Source organism: Anopheles maculipalpis, chromosome 3RL (assembly GCF_943734695.1).
Source record: "Anopheles maculipalpis chromosome 3RL, idAnoMacuDA_375_x, whole genome shotgun sequence".
NCBI classification, from domain to species: domain Eukaryota; kingdom Metazoa; phylum Arthropoda; class Insecta; order Diptera; family Culicidae; genus Anopheles; species Anopheles maculipalpis.
This window is the reverse complement of record NC_064872.1, coordinates 91,824,692-91,848,321: the sequence shown is the minus strand read 5'-3', so window position 1 is coordinate 91,848,321 and position 23,630 is coordinate 91,824,692. Positions and strand designations below refer to the sequence as shown.

The 23,630-nt window shown below is 46.0% G+C and overlaps 6 protein-coding genes and 1 non-coding gene across 7 annotated transcripts; 5 read left to right on the top strand and 2 right to left on the bottom strand.

Moving 5' to 3' along the window:
* Nucleotides 1–1,334: 1,334 nt before the first annotated feature.
* Nucleotides 1,335–2,752, top strand: LOC126562305 (nuclear receptor coactivator 5). The gene is made up of 2 exons (XM_050218764.1): nucleotides 1,335–1,845; nucleotides 1,912–2,752. Exons 1-2 carry the CDS (start codon nucleotides 1,352–1,354, stop codon nucleotides 2,711–2,713), a joined length of 1,296 nt encoding a protein of 431 aa, XP_050074721.1. The 5' UTR covers nucleotides 1,335–1,351; the 3' UTR covers nucleotides 2,714–2,752.
* Nucleotides 2,753–4,105: 1,353 nt separating this feature from the next.
* On the top strand, nucleotides 4,106–7,684 carry LOC126563539 (cell division cycle protein 27 homolog). The gene is made up of 4 exons (XM_050220185.1): nucleotides 4,106–4,129; nucleotides 4,385–4,460; nucleotides 4,541–4,688; nucleotides 4,776–7,684. The coding sequence occupies exons 1-4, from the start codon at nucleotides 4,106–4,108 to the stop codon at nucleotides 7,636–7,638; spliced, it is 3,111 nt and encodes a 1,036-aa protein (XP_050076142.1). The 3' UTR covers nucleotides 7,639–7,684.
* Nucleotides 7,685–11,366: 3,682 nt separating this feature from the next.
* On the top strand, nucleotides 11,367–12,572 carry LOC126562394 (serpin B3-like). Its single transcript, XM_050218898.1, has one exon. It carries the CDS (start codon nucleotides 11,367–11,369, stop codon nucleotides 12,570–12,572), a length of 1,206 nt encoding a protein of 401 aa, XP_050074855.1.
* A 331-nt stretch (nucleotides 12,573–12,903) lies between these two features.
* LOC126561213 (serpin I2-like) lies at nucleotides 12,904–14,272 on the top strand. The gene is made up of 3 exons (XM_050217161.1): nucleotides 12,904–12,955; nucleotides 13,045–13,106; nucleotides 13,191–14,272. Exons 1-3 carry the CDS (start codon nucleotides 12,904–12,906, stop codon nucleotides 14,250–14,252), a joined length of 1,176 nt encoding a protein of 391 aa, XP_050073118.1. The 3' UTR covers nucleotides 14,253–14,272.
* A 1,996-nt stretch (nucleotides 14,273–16,268) lies between these two features.
* Nucleotides 16,269–17,499, bottom strand: LOC126562446 (leukocyte elastase inhibitor-like). Its single transcript, XM_050218957.1, has 2 exons — nucleotides 16,470–17,499; nucleotides 16,269–16,393 (listed from the first exon to the last, which is right to left on the bottom strand). The coding sequence occupies exons 1-2, from the start codon at nucleotides 17,497–17,499 to the stop codon at nucleotides 16,269–16,271; spliced, it is 1,155 nt and encodes a 384-aa protein (XP_050074914.1).
* A 1,662-nt stretch (nucleotides 17,500–19,161) lies between these two features.
* Trnaq-cug (transfer RNA glutamine (anticodon CUG)) lies at nucleotides 19,162–19,233 on the bottom strand. The gene has a single exon. It is a non-coding gene; the product is annotated as a tRNA-Gln (tRNA).
* Nucleotides 19,234–20,516: 1,283 nt separating this feature from the next.
* LOC126563229 (protein extra-macrochaetae) lies at nucleotides 20,517–21,433 on the top strand. The gene is made up of 2 exons (XM_050219857.1): nucleotides 20,517–20,956; nucleotides 21,291–21,433. Coding segments are annotated over exons 1-2 (441 nt in total). The 3' UTR covers nucleotides 21,292–21,433.
* Nucleotides 21,434–23,630: the final 2,197 nt, after the last annotated feature.

Genomic DNA, 23,630 nt, shown 5'->3' with positions numbered 1-23,630 from the left:
TGCCAACTCCGGAAAAGAATATCTTCAGTGACACAGACGTCACTCTCAGTGAAACAGAAATCTTCATGAGCCCAATAGACAAAAACGTAAATTTGGAAATATCTCCATAAAAAAAGTAAAGCATATCAAAGAAAAAAAACAAACACATACACACAAAAAAGAAAAAAAAAATTTAACGCAGGAACCCCATACAAAAAGAAAAACACTAAACACATATAAAGCAACACATAAATACACACAAAACAAATAAAACCATCATAGAAAAATGCATAAAATAAAAATCCTACAAGCAAATATACAAAGTATCAAACGTAACAAAGAGGAAATAAACCAATTAATAGTAAATGAAGAAGTTCCTATAGCGTGCTTCCAAGAAACATGGCTAAAACCAGAACAAAACTTTAGCATACCAGGGAACAACATAATAAGAAAAGATAGAATAGACGGATACGGTGGAAGCTGCATCCTAATTAAAAAACAAGTAAAATACAAAGTCAATGAATTTCAAGATGTAACTGGAAACATACAAAAAGTTCACATAAATCTCATAGCTGGAAATACTCACATAATAACAACATATATTGCACCGCAAATCAGCACAATAGATATGAAAAACCACATAAATAAAATCATCCACAGCACATCAACACACAATAATATAATAATAACAGGAGATTTCAACGCACATCACACTTTCTGGTGAGATGATAAAACAGAAAGAAAAGGAGAAATAATAATGGAGGAACTAGAAAACTCCAACCTAATCATAATCCCAAACAACACATTCACACACATACCTACAGACACAAGCAAAAGACAAACATCCATTGATCTCACTATAGCATCAAACGAAATATACAATCTAATCAAGAGAAATATCAGAGACCAACACATAGGACACAGCAACCACAAAACAATAGAAATAATAATAGAACAAAACGCAAAAATTGAACCACATATCGTATTCAACAACAACAAAATAAAAAAAGACATAAACCCTATTGATGCAAACTCTCCTTACTATGAACTTAGACACGACAATACATATAAAAGACATAGAAATGAAGACAGAGACATAAACAAACATAAAAAGAAACAAAAACAGAAACAGAAAAACAAGAGAAATGGACACATAGTCCTCTCTTTCTACCATGCAGTATGCTTCTGATTATGGGTTTTGACATCATAGGACGATACAACCTGCAACCAAGAAGAAGAAGAAGAATCGATTTGCATTTGTTTGGTACCCATTTCGATTGTGCCCTCCTGAAGATTAAAGTAATAATTGATTAATATTCACCGCAAAGATATTTTACCTATTGTGGCTAAACGCATGCACATCGACCAAAGCATGGCAAACATTCCACCGATAAATTCGAGAGTGTATGTCGGAGGCTTGGGAGAGCAGGTCAAGTTGGAAGAGTTCGAAGAACTCTTCAAAGACTGCAAGCCGTACCAAGATATAACGCTATTGCGCGGATTTGGCTTCATACAGTTTCACACTGAAAAAGCAGCCCAAGCCGCCATTAACACTATGAATGGAAAGTTGTTCAACGGGCGTAAGCTGATGGTAAAGGTAGCGAATGATAATCGTGCCAAAAAGGGTCTACTCCCTCGGGGAGCGCCAGGAGCTGCTTCTATTGCGAAAACACCCATCCCGGCTGCATCTGTTCGGGACCGATCGCCCGTGGATGCAATTCATCCACTGAAACGAGGATACCATCCGCTCCAGTATAGTGTGGCCGATTTGAGTAGCGTCTATCCAGAAACACCGATCGGCCAAGCTCCGCTGCGTGGTATCGAAAGCAACGATTGTGAGATCATAGTCGTTAACAAGGAGCTAACGTTAGTAACGATTCTTGTAGTATACATTGATCTTGGACTAATAATACCGTATTCTGCTTATTATAGCCCTTATGCCGAGATGATCGAAGCACGTTTGAAGCGTGCGGGACTAAGCGTTGATCTACTGTTTCCCAACAACGATGTTCCGATAGGCAAAGTACTCGCCAACAGAGCATCCCAGGGCACATACTATTGTATTGTCATTACACCGGAAAATCAAGAGCGCAACAGTATCACCGTGAACGTTTTGCACGGCATACCAGCGGAACATCGCAACATGCCGACGGATGATGCTTTAAATTTCGTCGTAAAAAATTTCAATGAAAAGAAAAGGCGCGAGAATGCACCACACAGCCTCTCGACATACCATCATGCTGCACCGTCCCAACCCATGCCATTACACGCGGAACCTTCGCAAACGCAGGAAAAACATCCAGAAGCGATACAGAACATGATAAACCTGCTAGCTGTAAACCGCCCGCTAACCGTTCTACAGTACGAAAGATTGATAAAGTATCTAACCGAACGAAAAGAATTGCAAATAAGGCTAGAACTGGGAGAGGACGTCGATACCACGACAGCATCTGCATTAATACCGCCAATTATTCCCGCCTCCAAGACCAAGCAGGAAACGGAACGGGAACTCCAAAAGAAAATCTTGGACATAATGAACAAACCATCCATTATCGGGGTCACAAAGACGACTACCACTGCTGCGGCAGCAACAGAAAACATAAGTGCTGAAAGCAGCAGATTTAACATGAATCTTCTTCCAACCTCTAGACTGCTTCATGATCCAAAGGTGCAACGTGCGCTAGACTCCCTGTTGCAAAGTCAGCTGCTTTCGAACGTTGGGTACAAAATGTAAGCACAGCATTGCTATTCCTCTAGGAACTAATGCTTTCTTACACCAAACCAAACAGAACCAGTTTACTATAGGAGTATCTGAAAAAAACGTTCATAAATAAAGCGTTTTACTTCTATCTGCCGTATCGCAACAAAGGCGATTTGAATGTCTAGAAAAACTTGCTCCAATCGTGACGCCCGGTTGGAAGTCTATTGTGTAAAATAATACTAAATAGAGAATATAGTAAAATGAAATGATGAAGTGCATGTCGGTCAACCGTTTTCCATTGAACTTGCATCAAAACACAACGACCCAATTGAACGCTTCAGGTGTGTATCGTACCGGAACTGTCAACAACAAAAAAAAAACATCGAACGAATATGTTTACACGGTGTTTTACCTTTTCTGCTTGGAGTGGTATTTTTTTCAAACTTTCTTATCCATAATTTATACTGAAAATTTTAAATCGTATTTTACCATACTACTACACTTCATCACGATAATAAAGATTCGGTTAAAAGATTCGGAAATGTTGTGCGCAAGCGGTGGAAAACGGCAAAAACATAGCAACATCGAAAGTTGTCAGTTTTGCGTTTTGACAGATAGCAAATAAGCAAGCGAGGGGAGTTTGTGCTTCCTACAAGAGAAAAATTGCTATTTTTTAGTAGAAAATCAAGGGTCGATGTAAATAAAAATACTACCAGAATCCAAAGCAGGCACCAGTGCATTGCAGTTTCAGTGTTTCTGCCCTTGTGTCTCTTACGGCTAGGCGCAGTTACCAAAAATAACATGCAACATCCAGTGAGTAAACGAAGCAGCAGGGAATACGAGAAAAACAAGAAGAGCTAAGGTTTTTTTGTGTTAGATGAAAAGTACGCATACACAAATAAAAAAGAAATGCACAATCAGATGGACATTGTAATCTTGTTACATTGTTCATAGAAACAATGTTAGTTCACTGTAAACGATTCGCGATCAAATAACAACACGGTTTGCTTCTCGCTCTCAATTTTACTCTTCGTATTGGATTTTTCACATCGTATTTGTGTTTTTCACAGCTTGCCCCTGCACCCTAGGGAAGACGTCGACATAATCTGCCTCTAAGCCCAAAGAACTCACATCAACGCAGGATCCGGAAAGGTAACGGGAGGAAATCGCCTAGAACACACACACACACACACATACACTCAAACACATTGGTGGATGCAATGTCCCGAAATTCGCGCTAGACGTAGTACACCAGTGGGTACTGCTATTACTACGGCAATATATGAGACAGGCTTGAGACCAAAGAAGCTGGACGTGTGATAAACCACCGTACGCACACAATACCCTTTTGACTATCCAGCTGAATTCCCGGCAGCACGAGGAGAAACGCCAGGGCAAAGAAGTTGACGGAAGGTGTAATTTGTGATGATTGTTCAAGAACCAGTGCAGGTAAGTACAACCAAATTTTACCATTTCCGCGTAAACATTGTTCTCCCTCTCCTCAAGAGTTGCAAAACAGATCGAAGCTTTGTGAAAAATCCATCATTCGTTATTAATAGAAAAAAATTGCACAGCACAAAACACTTGTCGTCAGTCTCAAACAAATTGATTGACACACATCGTGTTGAGATTCCAGTCGATTAAGTTTTTGAGGAGAGGAAGCTTAAAAGCAATGATCATTAACCGTTTTGTGTGCTGTTACAGGCCGCAATATGGCACTGCCTAAACCATTACCACTATCAGGATGCTACATTCCTTGCGGAACGGCTCTGTGCAGAAGGCAAGTAGAGTTACTTGAGCACTTTAAGAAATACCTTTGTAACGTAATTAATTCACCTTAAACTTTTTTCCTCTTTTCAGTGGATTCGGAAGAGAGTGTTTTTCTACTTGCCACATGTTATTACCGTGCAGGACAAAAGCATCTGGCACACTGGCTACTGTCGAAAAAGAGCGTTCGTTTGACACAGTGTCGTTTTCTGCTTTCAAAGTGCGCCTTTGATTTAAAAAAGTAAGTTGTCCAATCGTACAGTAGCGTCCCCTGCAGAAAACATCCACGTATTAACGATTTTTTTCTTATTGCCTCACTGTGTTGTAGATACTCGGAAGCAGAACACGCGTTGATCAACGATGATCATCTCAGACCAAAGCATTTGGATGAGATCGTGAAGGAATTTGGCGATATTGCCTGCTTCGCGTTAGAGTTGCTTTCAAAAATATGCCTCAAGACTGAACGATCCAAGCTGGCGAACGATGCCAGCAGGCGAGCGATCAAGTTGAACCCGTTCCTGTGGCAATCGTTCGCCGATCTGTGCAGCCGGGGTGAAAAACCCGATCCGGACAGTGTGTTTCAGCTAAGCAGCACTGATATCTTCCAAACCAGCCAAGCACATCAATACAATTCGATTGTGTGGTTTGGTGGGACGGGTTATCACTGCAACCCGCCGTTGGATTCGTCAGTGGGTGTCAACGATTGCACGGCGGATCTGGTGGGCGAAATTGCCGATAATCCTTCGACGCCGGTTGACCAATGCTTTACGCAAAATGTTAATACACCGAACAATCAATGTCCACCCGGTGCACCACCCGGACTGGGGCACGTTCCTCAGCAGCAGCAGCAGCAAAATCTGAACTACTCGTACTTTAACAGTTCTGTTGGATCGATACGCTTAGGTGGGTCCAATGTAAGCGCTGGAGAGCAAACGCCAAACGCCAATGTATTCACGGAACACAACAACACACCATTCCGTAAGCAGCAGTTTAAGTATCTATCTACGATAAGCCCTTCAACGCCCAGCTTTGGCGTGCTACCGATCGTGCACACACCGAACGAGTCGATGGCGTTCGTGATAACGCCTTCTCCACAGCTAGTGCCGATGGGTACGCCAGTCGGACAGACTGGTACGACGACACTGATACAGCAGCAAGGTTCACAGTTTATGCAATTTGCCACCGGTATGCAACAGACGCCACAGCAGCAGCAACAACAAAGCCAAGGAATAATCGGCGAAGGCGCGCTAGCAGATTCGCACGCTGTAGCTCCCAATCGCAAGATCGCACTACTCAGTAGCAACAAGAAAATGCGTCGACATCACCATAACAACCTCGGCACTATGGGCAACATTATTAACCGCAAGCACGACTCGCCGCACCATCCTCAGCAGGCGGCTATCCAGTTGCTCCAGCAACAAAGCACCAACACTAAACCGATCGTTTTTAGTCAAACCGGAAATCAACTGACTACCACGCCACGAACCCCCAACACAACTGGCGGCGCTTTGCAACATGGCCAGAATGTGCGGCGCAGCTCGCGCCTCTTCAGCAACAGCAATTCGGTCAAGGAGAATGCAAAGAGTCCACAATTGAACAACAAATTCGTTGCGCCCCGCTCACCACCCCGGCGAACAAAGCAACGCATCTCAAAGACAATCAATAACAGTGTCACAACGTTGCTTGAAAACATACCAGAAAAGAAATCGTCGTCCGTGTGTGGGCCGGGCGCGGATGCGCCGGTGAAAGAGAAAATCGAAACCATCACTTCCACTGTCAACGACAACGGTTCCTCACCCTTACTGAACGAGAAGGTGATGCTGAACAATAGCATTAACAGTGCGCAAAAGATGGCACAGCAGGTGCTGCAGTTGAAGAAGCAAAGTGCGGACGGGCTGATGACCCTGCTAAGGGAGCTTGGCCACGGGTTTCTTCGATTACAAAACTACGAATGCGAGAAAGCGATCGAACATTTTTCGAACGTTCCGCTACACCATTACGAGAGCAGTTGGGTCAAAAGCATGATAGCGGTGGCCCACCACGAAATGCGTGACTACGAGTCGGCGGTGCACCTTTTCCACGACATACACGAGCGCGAACCGTACCGGCTGCAATATATGGAAATCTACAGCACCGATCTGTGGCATCTGCAGAAGGACGTGTTGTTGTCGTCGCTGGCGCAAGATCTGATGGCCCAGGACAAAACCTCCCCCATTACCTGGTGCGTGGCTGGCAACTGTTTTTCCGCCCACAAGGAACACGAGACGGCGATCAAGTTCTTCTTCCGTGCAATACAGGTCGATGAGGACTTTGCGTACAGTTACGCGCTGTTAGGCCACGAGCTGGTAATGACGGAAGAGCTCGAAAAGGCACTTTCAATGTACCGGTTAGCTGTGCTGCACGATCCGCGACACTACAATGCCTGGTTCGGTATCGGTACGGTATTTTGCAAACAGGAGCGGCACGAGCTAGCTGAACTACACTACCGGAGAGCGTTGCAGATCCATCCGCGCAACTCCGTCATCATGGTGCACATAGCCGTGATGCAATTCTTTCTCAGGAAAACCGATCAAGCCATACGAACGCTGAACGCTGCGATCGCGCTCGATCCACGGAACCCTCAGTGCAAGTTCCAGCGTGGCTCGATGTTCTTCATGATGGGGCGCTATCACGAGGCTCTCAAAGAGCTGGACGAGCTGAAGCAAATCGTGCCAAAGGAAGCGATGGTATACTATCTCATGGGAAAGATTCACAAAAAGTTGGGTAACGTCGATCTGGCACTGATGCATCTGAGCTGGGCCACTGACCTCGGATCGAAGGGCGCAAACAATCAGATAAAGGACAATTTCGATTCCATCATACGGACGCAGGACGGTGATGGTGGGATGGAAGGAGACGGTGGACTGGTGGGAGGAGGAGGCGGTGAATCGAGTAGGGCGGGTGATTCTGGTGCGGGTGCGGCTGGTAGCGGTGGCGGCACTACTGTGCACGACGCCGATGGGGACGGAGTGGATGATAAAGTCGGCAGTGTGGGCAGTCTTGATCCGGAGGCGGGCAGTAGCAGCATCGATCCGGACTATTCGCTCGGCATCGAGCAGATATCTAGTGATGATTCAACCGCGGCCGTCAGTATGCGAAATGAGTCGCTCGACATAATAGCAAACAATTTCTACGATAGTGATAGCTATTAGGCTACAAACACTGAGACGATGATGTCGCCTATGTGAGATGGTCACACATACAGAAATCACGCTACCGTGTCTCGCTGTCTCGTGCCGGAACGGCTTTGCGAGCGCAGTCCAGTCCAGTTAGTCAGTCACTTGCTTAGGCTGCCGCCGACGTCAGTGCGTGCGGGCGTGCGAGATCTAATGTAGAATATTCCTATCGGTAAATGATACAATTTCCCCTCTCGTCCTCTTCTATATATGGCCCTTTCTTTTCCTCTCCCTTTTCTGGTCTCTATCATGGAATCTATATTTTTTCTCTTCTTTTTCTAAGAGTGAATCGCTAAGGGTTCACTTAATCAAGTGTAAGATTCAATCGCTCGTTTATAATTGCGCCCCATTTTTTTGTTTGTTATTCCATTTACATCTAAGTAGCAGTTTATTGTGAATTCATTTTATGGACACCCACCAAACTTAAGAAAAAGAGAAGAATAAAGAACAGGAAACGGCAGTGCATACACATAAAAGGGACTTAATGACTACTATAATGGGTTTAGATGACATTCGAAGGAGTCAATGTTGTCCTTCTTGAGTACTGAGTACTGAAGAATGGGTTCTCTAATTTTGCAAGGGATCTTTAATTAAAGCGGGAAGAAAATTAGTCTCTACATGTCCCGTTTTGGTTTGGTTTCCTTTGGCGAAACTCATCAGACTGGGAACAGGGGTAAGTGTAACATAAACGTGAACAACGAATTCCATATCATTCATTTATTTGATTTGCAATACGTCTAATGTGTTACGTGGAATTTTTGAAATGTTTAACCTCTACCTGGCTGAGAAGAAGCCATAAAATGTTTCGAAAAAAACTGACGAATAAACACGCACGAGGGGACGAGGGGAAAGGTAAACCTTCCTTTTCCGAGCCAAATACACAGGATGTACGTTTTCGTGAATCGTATTCTCTGTGGTAAAAAGTATTGCCCAAGCAAAAAGGAAACCTTATGACACGTTACAGCGCTTGTAATCAAAACAAATAAGAAAGAAGGAGAGAGAGAGAGAAAGAGAGAGTAGCAACGCATAACCGTTAACCATCATCAAGAGTTATGCGCACCTGAGAATTTCACGCACATACAGAAAGCCGTAACAGACCGAAAACTTTCTTCATGCCCTAACCCTCAGTGACAAGAAAAGAATCTCAAGCTTACAGTCGGGAGGAAAAAGCATGAAACGATAAAGCGCATCGCAAAGCAAAGATCAAGAAGATCACTCAATGAGGCACATACTCTTTAATGGGCACACATCGGTATGGCCAGTAGGTTTTATGGTCTGCACGTGTGCGTCCTCGTCGTTGTTGAGGTGCAGCGAAGAACAAGCAAGTGTTAAGTCACGAAAGATGTTAAACACATAAGAAAGTTACCATCTATCTACACGGTGCCATGGGAAGACGAAGGTCGGAGCGTAGGAATGAGCGAAGCAGAGAACGGAAAGAAGGCCGATTGCCCGAAATCACCGACCACCACCGCTGAAAAGCCTTCAGTCTTTTCAGCGTCGGGTGAAGTGATTGAAAAGGGGCAGAACAGGATTCCGGTCATACAAGGTCATAGCCATGATGGCGGTGGTTTGAAACGGGTGAAACGAACAAACCCCCGCATACACCCTCTGAAATGCCTCTGCCTTGCGCTACGGACCCAAACATCGATCGATTCAGGGTGATCGTCGTCGGTTGGTGGGTTTCTGTTCTTTCCCGCGTCCTTTTTTCCCGTAGGCAGTGTACCGGACACTCGGTATCTAAAACCATAAAAAGGTTACTTTTACGATGGACTTGTTCCCACGATTGCATCGTCTTTTTAAAAATCTCTGGCCCGAGAGATGCTGCACAACATTGACTGAGAAAAAGGAAGCGCCTTCCGTTGACGAGAAAGAAAACAGGTACTTGTGATCGGGACTGGTTTGAGCGATGTCTGTGTGTTTGTGTACGTGACGATTGTGGAAAGGTTTTTTGCATAAGTTTGCGCTGAGGATCGTAAAGGTTCCCTTCTGTTAGCAGACCGGTAAAGATAGGAAAAGGATAATGAAACAGGTTGAGTAGCACATCCCACAAAAAGGCCTTCTAGGAGGCAAAGAAACTCAATCGAACCTTGCAGCAATTCAATCATGGAACACGTTATGAAAGGTCAACCTGTTGGAACACAGGTACGAGAAGTTGTGTTGTACAGAAAAGAGGGATGTTTTAAACGTTATTTCTTAATTGCTGATAATTTGGAGAGTGTACGATAAATTATTAGAAGGCCTTCAAGACGTCTTGGCCTGCTATTTATGGCATCCTTAACTACATTTTGCAAGAAGTTGAATATTTAGTTCTGCTTATAGGGAGACGACCTGGACGGGATTCGATATCCGGTCCTGATGAATCCCAATCACTTATTATATGTTTGGATTAACTTAATTAAAAATATGAACTATGACGCCTAACTAACGACAATTTTGTCAAACCTCTAGTAAACAGATAGTAGTTTAATATCAGATAATTTTCAGCACGCACTATAAATACCACACACGAACTTCAAACTCTCAATGATCGTCCGTAATAGTCAACCTAGCTTTTTACAGCATCCTATATCGATCTCTCTTTACCGCTCTTTTGAAAACATCGAATGGAGGCCATGGTCGGACAGAACTTTACAGTCGTAAATTGCAGCAGTATAATGGTGATAAGGAAAATTGAGACCCTGGTGAGTTTATTGTGCTACACCTTGCGCCCCGGGGGTCAAAACAACCACCCAACCGCTGAGAAAGAGCTCGTCCATGTCAGTAGATAATCATTCAGAAGTAGCTGCTGAGGAGGCGACCCACTCGAAGATGCTCGGGGTACGTTATGTTCGCTACCAAGAATGTGTACAGATTCCTGCTGCGTTGGTCTTTTTGAACTCGTAGTCGCTGGGCGGAAGCTGTGCCGTCCTCTTCAAGACATATCACACACAAGAAAGGACGAATATTTCAGATGCGATCCATGCTTTCTGTTGTCCATAGACCGACTGAAGATCAGATAAGCTACTGTGCTAGTTCGAGCGAGCAGATCTCCCAAGCATTTACCCAAGCAGACCGCAGTGTGATCATGCATCTTCTGATAAGAAAAGGTGTAAATTACCATTTTACTGATCGATTCCCATTTGTTTAATAATCTTGAAGTTGTGTGAACGATTACAATCATAAAAATCTGCTTAGCTCACAGCAGGGGTTTAGGTCCTACAGCATCAGTACGCCGGTGTCATTGCCAGTACCACCCTTATCAACGGTAGAGTGAGTATGACCAGTAATCAAATAACTTCGCACTAAAATACACCACATTCCATCTACTTACTCGATCGCCCTGCGCGAACGACTCTGTAGAGACTTTAGCCTGGACAATCACTGCTCTCAGCATATCAGTATCTCTACATAAACATAAACATAAAATCTACGGCAGGGGGGCAAATCGTCATCATTGGCGTGGTCGTCGTCGTCGTCGTCCTGGTTGTACCCATCGTCATCTCATAATCATACGCGCGTTTAGGCCTGCTCACCATCACCAACAACGCCTGCTGCGTCCGATCAATTGTGTCAAATTGTTTCTATTTTAAGGTGTATATTATTTTTAAAACTTTCACCCCTGCATGCGGGACGCAGCAGATCGTATTGGAACGGAACTGCAGTCGAAATCCGGTACGGGGCTGTGCAGTATAGCCCGTCGTGAGTGTGCGAACGAGTGACGAGAAATGTGGTGGCCGGTTGTGCTATTCCTGTGGTGGGCCGAGTCCGGTTCCGGTGTGCGTGGCACGACGCAGATACGGTTCCCGTACAGCAGCACCAACTTTAGCCTCAGTCTGTACAAGGCAGCGTTCCGGGCAGAGCAGAATGTGGTCGTTGCTCCATTCACGTTGCAGAACAGCATCGCCATGCTGTACTCCATCGCAACCGGGACAACGCGCGATCGGCTGCGCGAAGTGTTCGGTTTGTCGTCCAATTTCACTGAGTTTATCATCAAACAGAAACTGTTGCACTACACGCTGAGCGATGTTGGCGGTTCGGAGGGCTTCCGCTTGAAGAACCGCATAATTGTGAATGGATTCCGCGAGGTGGACGCCAGGATGCGCACCATCATGCACGAGGATCTCGACACGGTGCTCATGTACTTTGACTTTGCCCAGCGTGAAGGCGTCGTGCGGAGAGCGAACCACTTTCTCAGTATGCGCACGAACGGGCTCATCCGGGACACGCTGTTCCTTGGTGATGTGCCGCGACATTTGCAGCTAATCCAGCTAAGCACCGGATCGTTTCGGCCACCGTTTGCGAGCGGGTTCGATGCGAGGGACACGATCGCGCGAGACTTTCGAACCGGATGGATTGAGAAGCTCTACCAGACGACCACAATGTTCAAGGAGGGCGATTTCCGCTTCGCCCGTATCCCAGAGCTAGAGATTGAGGTGCTGGAGTTGCCGTTCCATACGCGTAGTGATTCGGTGCTGTGGATAATGCTGCCCGACCGGGATGCCGAGCTGGAGCGCATCGTGAAAGCGCTGGAGCCGGAACATTTTGACGCGATCTACGCGCACTTTAGTATGAAGCGAGCCAGCATTGTGGTGCCCGTGTTCTCGATCAAGACAGAGTTTAATGCGACCGAGTTCCTGAGGAATACGGTCGGGCTGGACGCGCTGTTTCGGATGCGGGAGTTACGCTTCTTCGACGATCACGATTCCGCACTCGATGGGGTGATGCATCGGGCGGCTATTTCCGTTCATGAGCAGTCAGCCGAGGCCGGTGGTGTCGCGACGGTGCACAGCTTCAGTAAACGGAGCGCTCCAACGACCTCGTACCAATTCTACGTCGGTCGATCGTTTCTGTTTGCGCTCTTAAAGAAATCAACCAAACAGCTTCTTTTCATAGGCCACCTTTATAGGCCACACGATCTAGTGGAGGTGTGAGCTGTCTCGCATTTGAATTTGACCGAATAAGAGAAAAAAACCAGATGGAAAAAAGTGATGGCGCGCGAGAATCGTTTTTTTTTTCTGACTTCCCGTCTAGCATGCTAAAACATCCGAATCTCGATAGACGCCATGCCTGTAAACCGTTCCCTCCCACAAAGCTTGTTTGGCGTGCATTTCGAGAGCGGAGAATTCGGTTCTCAATGGTTGAGCGAATCGCGTGCGTTTACCGGCGTTTTTGCCATGAGCAACACATTGTTTGCAACAAACTGTCGAAACGAAGAGAACCAACCTCGGTGCGACTTTCGGTGGACCATCGCGAGATATTATTATGGTGTTCTCCGGTCTTTTGGTGTCCTTTGTGGCGATCGATCAACCCCCTGGTAGGTGTTTTGCTTAGATGTTCAGGAGTTCATTTCATGGTCGGCTTGTAACCACCGTTGTAAACCGTTGTGATTTGTAACCTTCGCAGATCCAACGACGGAGGATGCGATTGTTGCGGCCAACAACAAATTTTCGCTCGAATACTTTAAGGTGCGTGACATCATCGCGTCCGGCGTTATGCTCTCTCTCGCTTTCAATGTGTTTTGCTCTCGTTTTTTTCGATCATGTTTGCAGGCCTGTTACGATGAGAAGTGCAACAGTGTCGTCTCGCCGTACCACGTGCGGCTGTCGCTCTCCATGTTCTATCCGCTGGCCGGTGCTGCCGTGCAGGAAGATTTTCAGGTCGCGTTTGGATTGCCCCAAGAGATACAGGCGGTCGTTGAGCAGCAGGCACGGTTAGCCACACAGCTGCACGACGGACAACACCTGAAAGCACTCTCGTTCGTGCTGGTCGAGGAGACACTTCCGCTCGGCGATGAGTTCAAGCGCTTGTTTATGGAAACCTTCCAGACAACGGTCGAGCCGGTCGATCTTACGGACGACATTCCGTCTGCGCTGGCCGTCAACTCGTTCTATCAGCGTGCTCAAACCGAAATAGAGGATTTTATCGGTGAGGGTGATGTCTTTTCGCTGCCGCCATGCTTCAAGCTGATGCTGTTCAGTGGCGTATCCGTCTTGACACCGCTTGCCCTTCGTTTCAATGCCACGGACACCGTAATGGAGGTTTTTCAGTTTGTGAATGCTCCTACACAGCGTGTGCCAATGATGCACGCGAAAGCTTTCGTACGCCGCTGTCAGCACAACGAGCTCATGTGCACGGTCGTGGAAGTTCCGTTCAATGCGGCCAGCGGACTCTCGATGCTCGTACTCCTCCCATACGAAGGTACGGAACTGCTCAAGACTGTGACTGGTATCACACAGGTGCATCTAACACAAATCGACGAACGTCTGCAGCACACCTGGACGGATTTGAAGCTGCCAAAGTTTTTCGTAAGGGAGAAAACTGACCCCAAGACGGTCCTGGGCAAGCTGGGCTATGGGGGAGTGTTCGAAATAGATGATTTGCGCGTTTTTCGCGACACAGGCCGAACGCGTCTTAACGGTTTCTTCCAGCACTGCTACATAGCAACGAACGAAACTGGTGGCGAATTACCCGTACTCGGATCCGAAACGCCTACTGAGTGTAGTTTCCATGCCAATCGTCCCTTCGCGTTTCTGGTACGCCGTACATTGGACGGAAATGTGTTACAGTTAGGCAACTATTCGAAATACATTGATCCCGACGAACAGTTCTGAACCGTGGGATGAAAAAAGCTGAAGAATATTTTAAGTGCGACCTTTTTTTCGTGGGGTTCCTGTTTCCTTGAAAACAAACGGGTCAGGTGTCGAGATATTATTTGTGGCACAAACACACACACACACACAGACACACACGGTTAGTCAACGGTTTATGTTAAACAAGGTTTACTAACAGTTTTTTTTGTAAGGGGCGGCAGTCTACCAAAACGCGCACCTTGCCGTAAGGTGCGTAAATGCAAATTTTTGTTTAACCGGCAAAAGGCATCTAGAACCAGTGGCGACCCCTTCCTCTTTCAATAATAATATGCGTCTTCAAGTTTAGCTGCAAAGCAAAATGTTTCTTCCCCCTAGTTCATTGAACAAAATGAGTTACACAGGAAGAAAAATGGAAATTAAGTAACCCCCATTAAAACCCGTCGATTCCCACGAGGAATTCGAGGTTCAAGTGAAAGAAAAGGCACACCTTGCAGTGCTCAAATTCGAACCAGAGCTTCCAGGAGTGTTAAGTTCCATCGTCACATTTATCCATCAAGAGCCAAGCATTTAATGCATCCCACTAGCATTAATTGAGAAATGAAAATGAATGTCCAATGCTGGCGTCGAACCACCCTCCAGTGTTCTCCGGTGCCTTGAAAGAGACTGCTGCTAGAGCAATTTGGTAAGCAAACTATTTCCAACGAACATTTGGCAGTGGCAGATGCTGGCCATGTGTGCGCTGTCAGGATTGGCAATCCGTCCGTACAAGGGGGACACATCGGTGGCATGTGTTTTAAGTTCGCCGTGGCATTGCTTGTTCCGGTTTGGCCGATAGTAGCAAATCAAAACCAACGTTGCTCAAAAATCGAAAAAAGAGAGGGAACCGGTGCAAGATATCTAATCGCAGGCAAGCAGCAGCCGCGTGGTCGTCCTGCGCTAGGATCAGGAAGGAGCGCGTTCGGCATTTTCCCGTCATCAGCTGCGACGCGCGGTTAACGAATGTGCGCGCGTCCTTGCGTACACTGCCACCGGAACAGCTGACACAGTGCGGTCTCGTGAGAACGCACGACCGCTCTCACTCGATTGTGTCCTTATAAAACGCATCCACACCCCTCTAACCGTGCTACCTTTGCCAGTTTAACTGCAGCCGGCCTGTGCAGCAGTGGTGGCTCATGCATTTGCCAGCTGGCTAGGATGTGGCGGTAGGGCTCACCGCGAGGGTTCAAACCGATTGGCAATTGGGCCTGTGCTGTTGTGCGACAGTGGCACGGCACCTTTTTTTTGTGTACACCGCCCGTTAGATGCTTTGGATAAAAATATCACTCCCCGAGTACGGGGTTTTCGAAGCGTGTCCGCTTAGGCTCTCGCTGGTTTGACTGGTGGAAAAGTCAATGAGCGCCATTAAGGCTGATGAGCAATGCAAGATGCGCGGATCATCTGCCTAGTCCAGAGTCAACAACGGCATGTCTGTGCATGCCACTCGCTACTCTCCCTGGAAAGGGCCATATGCATGCATCCTGGCCTAATAATAATCTACACGGCAGTGATAGATTTCCAGGGGGTCGGAACTTGGAACACGGTGATGTAGCCGCAATAGCTATTGCAGAGCATGTGCGCTAGTTGCAGTTGTTCGATGCGCAAACGCAATTAGCATCTGTTTTTCCGTTTTTTTGTTGTTGTTTTGGGTTTCCCTGGGGTGAAAAGACTTCTCAATTCACGTGCGTAGATGCTTCTTGTAGGTTTGTTGTACGATTTCATTTTAATTCCCAACTAATAAGGGACATCTGAGCAACAGGACACCTGCTGTCATAAGTTTCTTCCCAAGCCAATAGAGACATAAAATAGCATAGAATAAGATCCACTAGCAGGCGTTGGTTTTAGCAGCGATCACAGGCCAGATCATCATGTATTATAAGATTGAATATATATGGACAACACATAGACAATGACACATATTTCGTTTATTATAAGAACAAAAATTACTTACCCAGTGTTAGAAGAGAACTAACTACCGCCTTTATTCCCGCATCTCCTTCGCTAGTCATGGTTGGAGTAATGCCCCACAAAAAGTATTGTGTCGATCGACAACTTTTTAATGATGAAAATGAACGGTTTGTCAGCCCGGAACTGGGTGTTTCGGATGCGGAATTTCGTCCCGATTGCTGATGATGGAGGAAAAATGCTTTGTTAATATTTCTAAAACGGTTCCCTCGTAACCGAAGCGCGATGAACACTTACACGTGACGGCTGCCGCTTCCGTTCCCCATTCATCGACCTGTATGAAGGTGCTCTGCTTCATCGTACCCAACATCGATTGGTGGTTCTGGTACACGGCAAATCCTTCCACATCGAACAGCGTCCCATGGCCCATGCGCTTGAGCACGTCGCGCGCATCATGACTGTCGCTGATGGAGAACTTGGGCAGCCATAGATCCACCATCTTGGGCATGGCGGACGTTTCCAGCTCGTCCAACAATTCGACAGTGAGCAGTTCCATCAGCTCATCGAACGTACCGTTACGATGGGGCATGAGGATCCACATAGTAAGATCACTCTCCTCGCTGTACGGTAGCTGTACGGCGTGGAACGAATGCTGCGCGTAGTACAACAACTCCAGCGAAACACTCATCATTTCCACCGATCTGGGTCCATTGCGGAACTGGAACGTTTCTTCAGCGGTTCGTTCCATATCGAACTTTTGGGCCCAGTTTGCATGCATATGCATCGCGCTCAGCAGCATCATCTCCACATTGACGTCCACATCCGACTCGGCCAGATAGTTAAGGATGCGGCCATTTGTGACGTCTGATGCCCATTTGTTAACGTCCTCAACGACCGAGCGCCGATTGCTGAAAGCCACCGTACGAGATTCCACGTGAAAGATGGATTTTATCGCATTCTGGAGCTCGCGAGACAGCTGCCCTTCGGTTTGAAGTACGGCGAAAGACACGTTCAGGAACGGGCTCTGTTCCAGATCGTTCACCAGTTGCTCTGCGTTTGAACGGGCGTCGCTAGTGTCTAGCGGTAGATAGAAGGCACGCTGTACGGTTTCCCGCGTCCTATTGTCTGTCACCTGATACAATGCGGAGAACGCAAGCCGTACAGCAACCGGCGACACGATCAAGTTGCCGGACGCGTTGTACGACTGCTTGAAGTACTGCACCGAAAAGTCTGCATCGCCAAAGCTCAGGTCCGGTCCGCTGGCTGGTACAGTCGTTGCGCCCAAGAGCAGTAGTGTCAGCGGCACAAAACTAGCGGCCAATTTCATGGTTACCAAAGGTCACGCCGAGTTCCCGAGAGTGCTTACAATGGCTTCGCTGTGGTATGGCTTCCACTAGTTCGTCTATGTACGGTGTGACTGTGGTGGGTTAGTTCGCTGGTCCGCAAGACCCCACACATTCGACGACGAGCCGTAAATCCCAACCTGCGCGGGCAAAAAGAAGCAACCACCACGGACGCCAGATTGACGGTGATATCTCTTCCCAAGTGGTGGTGCGGTGATGGTGTTGGGATCATCCCGTTTCGTGCATCCAAAACCTGTTTGACCACTTTCTGGGCGAGTTCTTGTGCGTTCTCATCCCGTGCCAAGAACGCTGCATTCCTGCGAGGTGTTTGCCGTGCCCGTGAGGTTCGAAGAATAAACAAAACACGCTCGCAAGTTCATTTGCTTAATGATTAGGCAGTATGCAGAGGATGTGGGCAGTAAATAACGAGCGACCGTATTCAATCACCACTGCCTAATGTGTGTGCTAGCTGTGTGTATTGGTCAAAATTAATGCATAAAGCTGTGTAACATACAATTCACACCGGTTGGGAGGTATTTCCTGCTCTGAACCTTCCTTCTTGGTACCTTATTCCACTAGACAAGTACATACTCGTTGTAAAAAGGGGGAATATATATTCTCCAAGTATAATACAAAACCGAACTAAAACCTAATGATATTGTCCCTCAGTACGGATTTCCATGCCGTAGCGGCTACAATTGTCCTCCAACGGAAATCGATAATCAGCACACGTGCGTAAATATGAACACGTGTCTTGCTGTTGCTGTAGATAAAATGAAAAGGCCAAAATCACCCACGAAGAAGCGGCCCCCAAGTCGTGGCCCATGCAAGGAATTGAGTTACGCTAATGCACGTTTCGTTCGGTCCAAGGGTGTTGTTCGGGTTCGTCCGGGCTAGGATGCCGTTTTGAGATTGTATTCCGCCCGCTTCCACAGTTTGCTTTCCCGGCCAACCGATATCCCGTCCGCGTTGAGCCCAACTCAGAGCAGCAGAGGATTCCCACAGGAACGTTTGCAGCTGCACAAATTTCGCATCGGATTCGAACGAAACGTGGGAATCGAGTGTGTCGAGCCTCTACGGTTGGGAACGACGGGAAATGGCACAGCAGGAAACAATGAAACAAAAACACTGTGTACGGATGAAACCATTGAAGCTTCACACAAACTTTTCCCGTCGAATTAATGGTCACGATAAAAGTGTATTTGTCTTCTGTTTTTAAGCAATATCATGTTTTAAGAGATCATATTAAGAGATTGGTGAATCATATTTATTTGTCATTATAGGTACTGAAAAGTGGTAATTAAAAATAGTTTCTGCGCTCAGAACCGTAAGTTTGATGTCTCCCATGTTTAGCGGGTTGATTACTTTTTCCTTATTAATTCCTCAAATACCCTGGCAACATGACTAATGCCACTCTAATGCATAGATACGCCCAAGCCAGTAAACGGTAATGTCTGTTCTGATACATTCTTATTTCGTTGCTTGTCAAGGGCTTGTCAAGTGTAACAACATACCTTGTTAGTGTTTAATGTTTCACTTTTCACCAAAACTTGAACCTGATGGTAGTGTTAAAGAAAAGGCGTACAAAATAAGCATCTTCCCTCGTTACAAAAAAAATCACAACAAAAAAAGGCATATCTCACTCTAGGTTCCACCGAGATTTGAACTCGGATCGCAGGATTCAGAGTCCTGAGTGCTAACCGTTACACCATGGAACCCGTATAGCTGTTCCACGCTAACTACCCCATTTAAACATCGCGCGAAACCATCAAGCATCTTACACAGGTACACCTTCGTTCACCCTCCCATCACGCTTAAGCCACCCACAGCTCAGCTATACTGAAATTCTTCAGCGATGATGCTGCCGTAAATACATTTCGTGAGATGAAGCAAAAATAAACGTGATAAAATACAAGAGAGAAAACAACGATTGCTACCATAAAACAAATGCAAAATCCTATGCCCATGTTGCCTCCTTTAAACCACGGTATGGGTGTGCGCTGAAGTAACGAAAAGTGAACGAAATCAACTTGTTACAGTACAAACGGTGTGAGGGGCTGAGGCGTGAAGTATTATATCTCGTACAACTTTCGACACTTTGTGACCTCGTAATAGCATTTCACCTTTTACTTAGGTTAGGTCTAGCTGTTGCAAAGTATTTAAGAAACCCAAAGACAGTACTGCTTTCAATTTTATGATTTAAAACAAAATTAGAAACAAACAGAAAATTGTTACCCCCATTGTGGTGGTCATGGGAAGACACACTTAAGGCCTCTGCTCGTTCTGTTTTTTTTTCCTTCTTCTCTTTCCATTATTATAGCCTTCCGTTGTGTGAAGCACAATTGTTACCAGCAGCATAAATGCTTCCATGGCATTTTCGCTGCTGCTTACACGCACACACGGACAGCTGCACAAGAGCATAGCCGAATGCCAGCAATGCCCCTGCCTGCCGTCTGCCTGGACGTACATGCGGCAGACAGAAACGACACAATATCATGCTCCGTTGGGTAGAGCGATACAGGCGCACAACTGCGAGGCCTCTTTCCCAGACGTTCAACCAACATGCGTATAGATGCAGTTCTCCCGAGCAGGTCTCGCGCGAGTCAGAGCCGTTTTTACAGTTGTGTCTTCTCTGATCTCTTCTCCGGAACGTACACGCGAACTGTCGTCGTCGTCTCCACGTCCGTCGTCCGTGTACGTCGTTGTTCGAATCGATTTTTAACCGAGGGCGCAGCCATCTTACGGGGTGTAAGACAGCAGCAGTGGCGCTCACGTCATTTTGAAGGTGTGCAAAAGTGTTTCGAATGATCAATAGTGGGGTGGTCACGGCATTTACTTAATCTCAGTGTGTGAACAAAAGCAAACGTGCACCAAAACTCGTACAATCCCCCAGGTGTTTGTGTGTGTGTGTGTGTGGGTGTGTGTGTTTTAGACAACGGAACTTGCGGAAGTTTGAAAATTCGGAAAGTCTCGGAGTCTAGTGCAGTGTTAATTCACAAATATGAAAGCCATCACTACGATGTGTGCAAAGAATGGGAGTGCTTCGCTGCCGGCAGTCGCGACTGGACGGGTACAGCGTCATCGTGATGGTGAAAACGACGAAATCAAACTTTACCTCTCGAAACTGCGCGAGCTCGTTCCGTTCATGCCGAAAAATCGCAAGCTGACCAAGCTCGAAGTGATCCAGAACGTAATCGATTACATCTGTGAGCTACAGAATGCACTTGATTCGCATCCTGCGGTCAATACCTTTGACTCGTTGGCGGTTCTTCAGCATCAGCAGCAGCAGCAGCAGCAGCAAGTGGGATATTCGTCCGAAACAATTGAATCCATTCCTACGGCGCCAGCATCCAGACAGCCACTGGCCACCATCTTGAGCGGTACTGGCAACGTTTCCGGATCGAATATTAACGGTGTCGGCGAAGGATTACAACAGCCTTGGTAGGTGGTTGACGCAGATGAGTAGTGTTTGTGTTCCTCATCCCTGGTTTCGAGAGAAATGGCCCTTAAAGTATGTGTAGTGGCACGATGTAAATTACACAGAGCCTCTACACCATTCACACACTCATACATACAACACAAATTCTTAAAAAATAACTTTCTTTGTTATAAACGAAAGGCTAATGAAGTCTTCCTCCTGCCCTTATCCCGTTGCTGTACAGCCAAAAAGGGAAGAGCACTCAGTACGCCATTAACCCCCTAGTGTTTGTTCTCAATGATAAGCCATATGCATTTTCAATCTGCTTGCTAATATTTAAACGATTTACTTCTACAGATGGCGAACGGCAGCTGTCACTCACCTACCCACCACGGTACACAACCACCATCGCCACCAAGGGTTCGTTCGCGCTATCGGAGGGCAGCGGCGCTCCGTCGCTCGAACTAGTCCCAAACTGGCTTACAACATCTGTGATATTACGTCGATACGGCAGTCCCGCGAGGATGCCACACCACCGGTCAATAGGACGACTGCACGCCATTGAAGGTCCTGCGCGCCTATCTTCGGTCGTCAGCGTGTTGTGACGCGAATTGGTACAAAATCTTCTCTCCACGGAAGGGATGACGCGCGGATCTACATAACGTCGAAACGGAGCGATTGCCAGGGCTGCGGTACGGCGGGATCTCATCTCTCAGGCGGATGCTCCAACTTCTGAGTTGAAGAGTTGCTTTTGTCGTTGAACTACGTCAAGCTGCACAGTGCTGTTTGCTGTGTCTCTCTGCCGCCATAACAGTAGTGTAGTGTTAAAATGTGTTTCGGTGGGACGATTCCCAGCAACGCAAATGTTCCACGATTCGAAGCGCTGGATTTGGTTGATGAATGTATATTTAAAATAAATTACGTACTTAACACCTGATTTGCAGGATTTGTTTTTGTTTGGTCTGTGTTTATTGACGGCTCAGAGCCAACTACTGAGCTGGTTAAAAATGACGTGCTGTCAAAAACGTCAATTCATATTCAAATTCTACACTAATAAATCTACACTAATTACCCTTGTGTAGTCGCGCATCCTGTTGGGAGACATTTCCTTCTCCGAACCATGATCCTGGGACACCTTATCACGGGAGTGTTCAGTCAGCATATGTTTCTTTCCTTTCGTGTTTCACTTCATTGAGAGAAAAAGCTCCACTCAAAAAAAAAGTTGATGTTCGATTTGTCCAGTTTATTTGCCATGTTTTCAAGTATTGTTTTCTCTATTGAGGCGCACGTTGACCAGTTGACAAGCGTGTATTAGTTTGTTTTTGTTATGATATTCACATTCGTTGATGCGCCCTTAAGATCGTATCCACAATTGTTTCTGTGCGTGTGTGTGTGTGTGTGTTTATTGTGAATTTGCAACTTTCCACCCTCATTTCATCGTTCACTGCCCTCTTTCACTTCCTGAATCACTTTTTTATGCTACTCTTTCTTTCTCTCTCTCACTTTCTCTATCTATCTGTCTCTCGCTCTTGAGTTCCCCGCTCTGATCATATTACACACGTGTGAAATCGAGATCCGCGATCGCTTTTCCTCCTTTTTGGTAAGTTATTCTGCGCAGTCCATAGGGTACAGGACTTGTCGGTGCTGCTTATTTGTTTAATTAAATATTTTGTTTGCTAATCTACACTTTAACCGTGTGTTCGATGAGTGTACCACCAACTTGCATCTTCATGCCCAATGCTTACGTTTACTTGAAGAACTCGCTACTATTATGTGTGTGGTTGTGTTCGATTCGTTCGGTATGTGCTGTTGTTAGGGCTACGTCGATGCTAAGCTACTCAAATTCAATTGAATTGTGGTTTTCCTCACCCTGTACGCGCTGCTGGTTGTAAGTGTAGTATTCCCAAGCTCGCGGCAAACGGAAAATGCTTCAATCTATTATTCTACAGCTATATTAGTTTCTTTGTTTTGCTCTTCTGTGTGGGTGTATACTCCTTTGCTACTATATACTGAAATGTACGATATTAGTTGGTGTGTCAAGAGAGATGAAAAAGAGTTGTTAGACGATTCCTATTAGAATGCATTCCAAACATATCCACCCTTTCATTGCTTTGCCCTCTGTTGTATGTGCGCGTTGAATGTTGTCGTCCCTGGTTCGTGGTAATCATGCGCTAACATGGACCACCATTTTACTTTTCTTTTTTGCACAACAGAATTGACTTGTGAACTCTCCTGATATCTCTACATTTGTCACACGTGCGTGCCTAGAGCAATCGTGTGTCGTAGAAACACCAACAACTTTTTGGGGAGAAAAAAAAACATAATGCAGCAATGCAATTGGTAAAAGGAAGATTCTGACTGATCAATCAAAAATTTTACTTCCTGATGAAACCTGAAAATCCCACCAAATTAGTAGAACAAGAGACATAGCATGTAAAGATGAGAAATAGAGAGTCAGAATAATGATAAAGAGTGACGAGGAAAAGCACAGGATTCTGCAAGTCCAATCCAGGGTTGATTTGAAGTGAAAGAAGCCAATAACAGATGATATAAGATGATACAGACCCAATAGGGGCAAACATATTTGTTGGTGTTTTTGGACTGTTTTCCTATTTCATCATTCCTTTTTTTTATTTTGTTCTAAATTCTTTCGAATTCTATTCATTTGTAATACGTACAACGGTGGGATTCAAATAG

What these genes read in the sequence shown, in the direction of transcription:
- LOC126562305 (XM_050218764.1), top strand. Translation starts at nt 1,352, where the DNA reads ATGGCAAACATTCCACCGATAAATTCGAGAGTGTATGTCGGAGGCTTG. An exon ending in GTCGTTAACAAGGAGCTAAC is followed by an intron (nt 1,846 to 1,911) that starts GTTAGTAACGAT and finishes TGCTTATTATAG; the next exon opens with CCCTTATGCCGAGATGATCG.
- LOC126563539 (XM_050220185.1), top strand. Translation starts at nt 4,106, where the DNA reads ATGATTGTTCAAGAACCAGTGCAG. An exon ending in TTGTTCAAGAACCAGTGCAG is followed by an intron (nt 4,130 to 4,384) that starts GTAAGTACAACC and finishes GTGCTGTTACAG; the next exon opens with GCCGCAATATGGCACTGCCT. An exon ending in TGCGCCTTTGATTTAAAAAA is followed by an intron (nt 4,689 to 4,775) that starts GTAAGTTGTCCA and finishes ACTGTGTTGTAG; the next exon opens with ATACTCGGAAGCAGAACACG.
- LOC126562394 (XM_050218898.1), top strand. Translation starts at nt 11,367, where the DNA reads ATGTGGTGGCCGGTTGTGCTATTCCTGTGGTGGGCCGAGTCCGGTTCC.
- LOC126561213 (XM_050217161.1), top strand. Translation starts at nt 12,904, where the DNA reads ATGGTGTTCTCCGGTCTTTTGGTGTCCTTTGTGGCGATCGATCAACCC. An exon ending in GGCGATCGATCAACCCCCTG is followed by an intron (nt 12,956 to 13,044) that starts GTAGGTGTTTTG and finishes TAACCTTCGCAG; the next exon opens with ATCCAACGACGGAGGATGCG. An exon ending in TTTCGCTCGAATACTTTAAG is followed by an intron (nt 13,107 to 13,190) that starts GTGCGTGACATC and finishes TCATGTTTGCAG; the next exon opens with GCCTGTTACGATGAGAAGTG.
- LOC126562446 (XM_050218957.1), bottom strand. Translation starts at nt 17,499, where the DNA reads ATGAAATTGGCCGCTAGTTTTGTGCCGCTGACACTACTGCTCTTGGGC. An exon ending in GGAAGCGGCAGCCGTCACGT is followed by an intron (nt 16,394 to 16,469) that starts GTAAGTGTTCAT and finishes CTCCATCATCAG; the next exon opens with CAATCGGGACGAAATTCCGC.
- LOC126563229 (XM_050219857.1), top strand. Translation starts at nt 20,517, where the DNA reads ATGAAAGCCATCACTACGATGTGTGCAAAGAATGGGAGTGCTTCGCTG.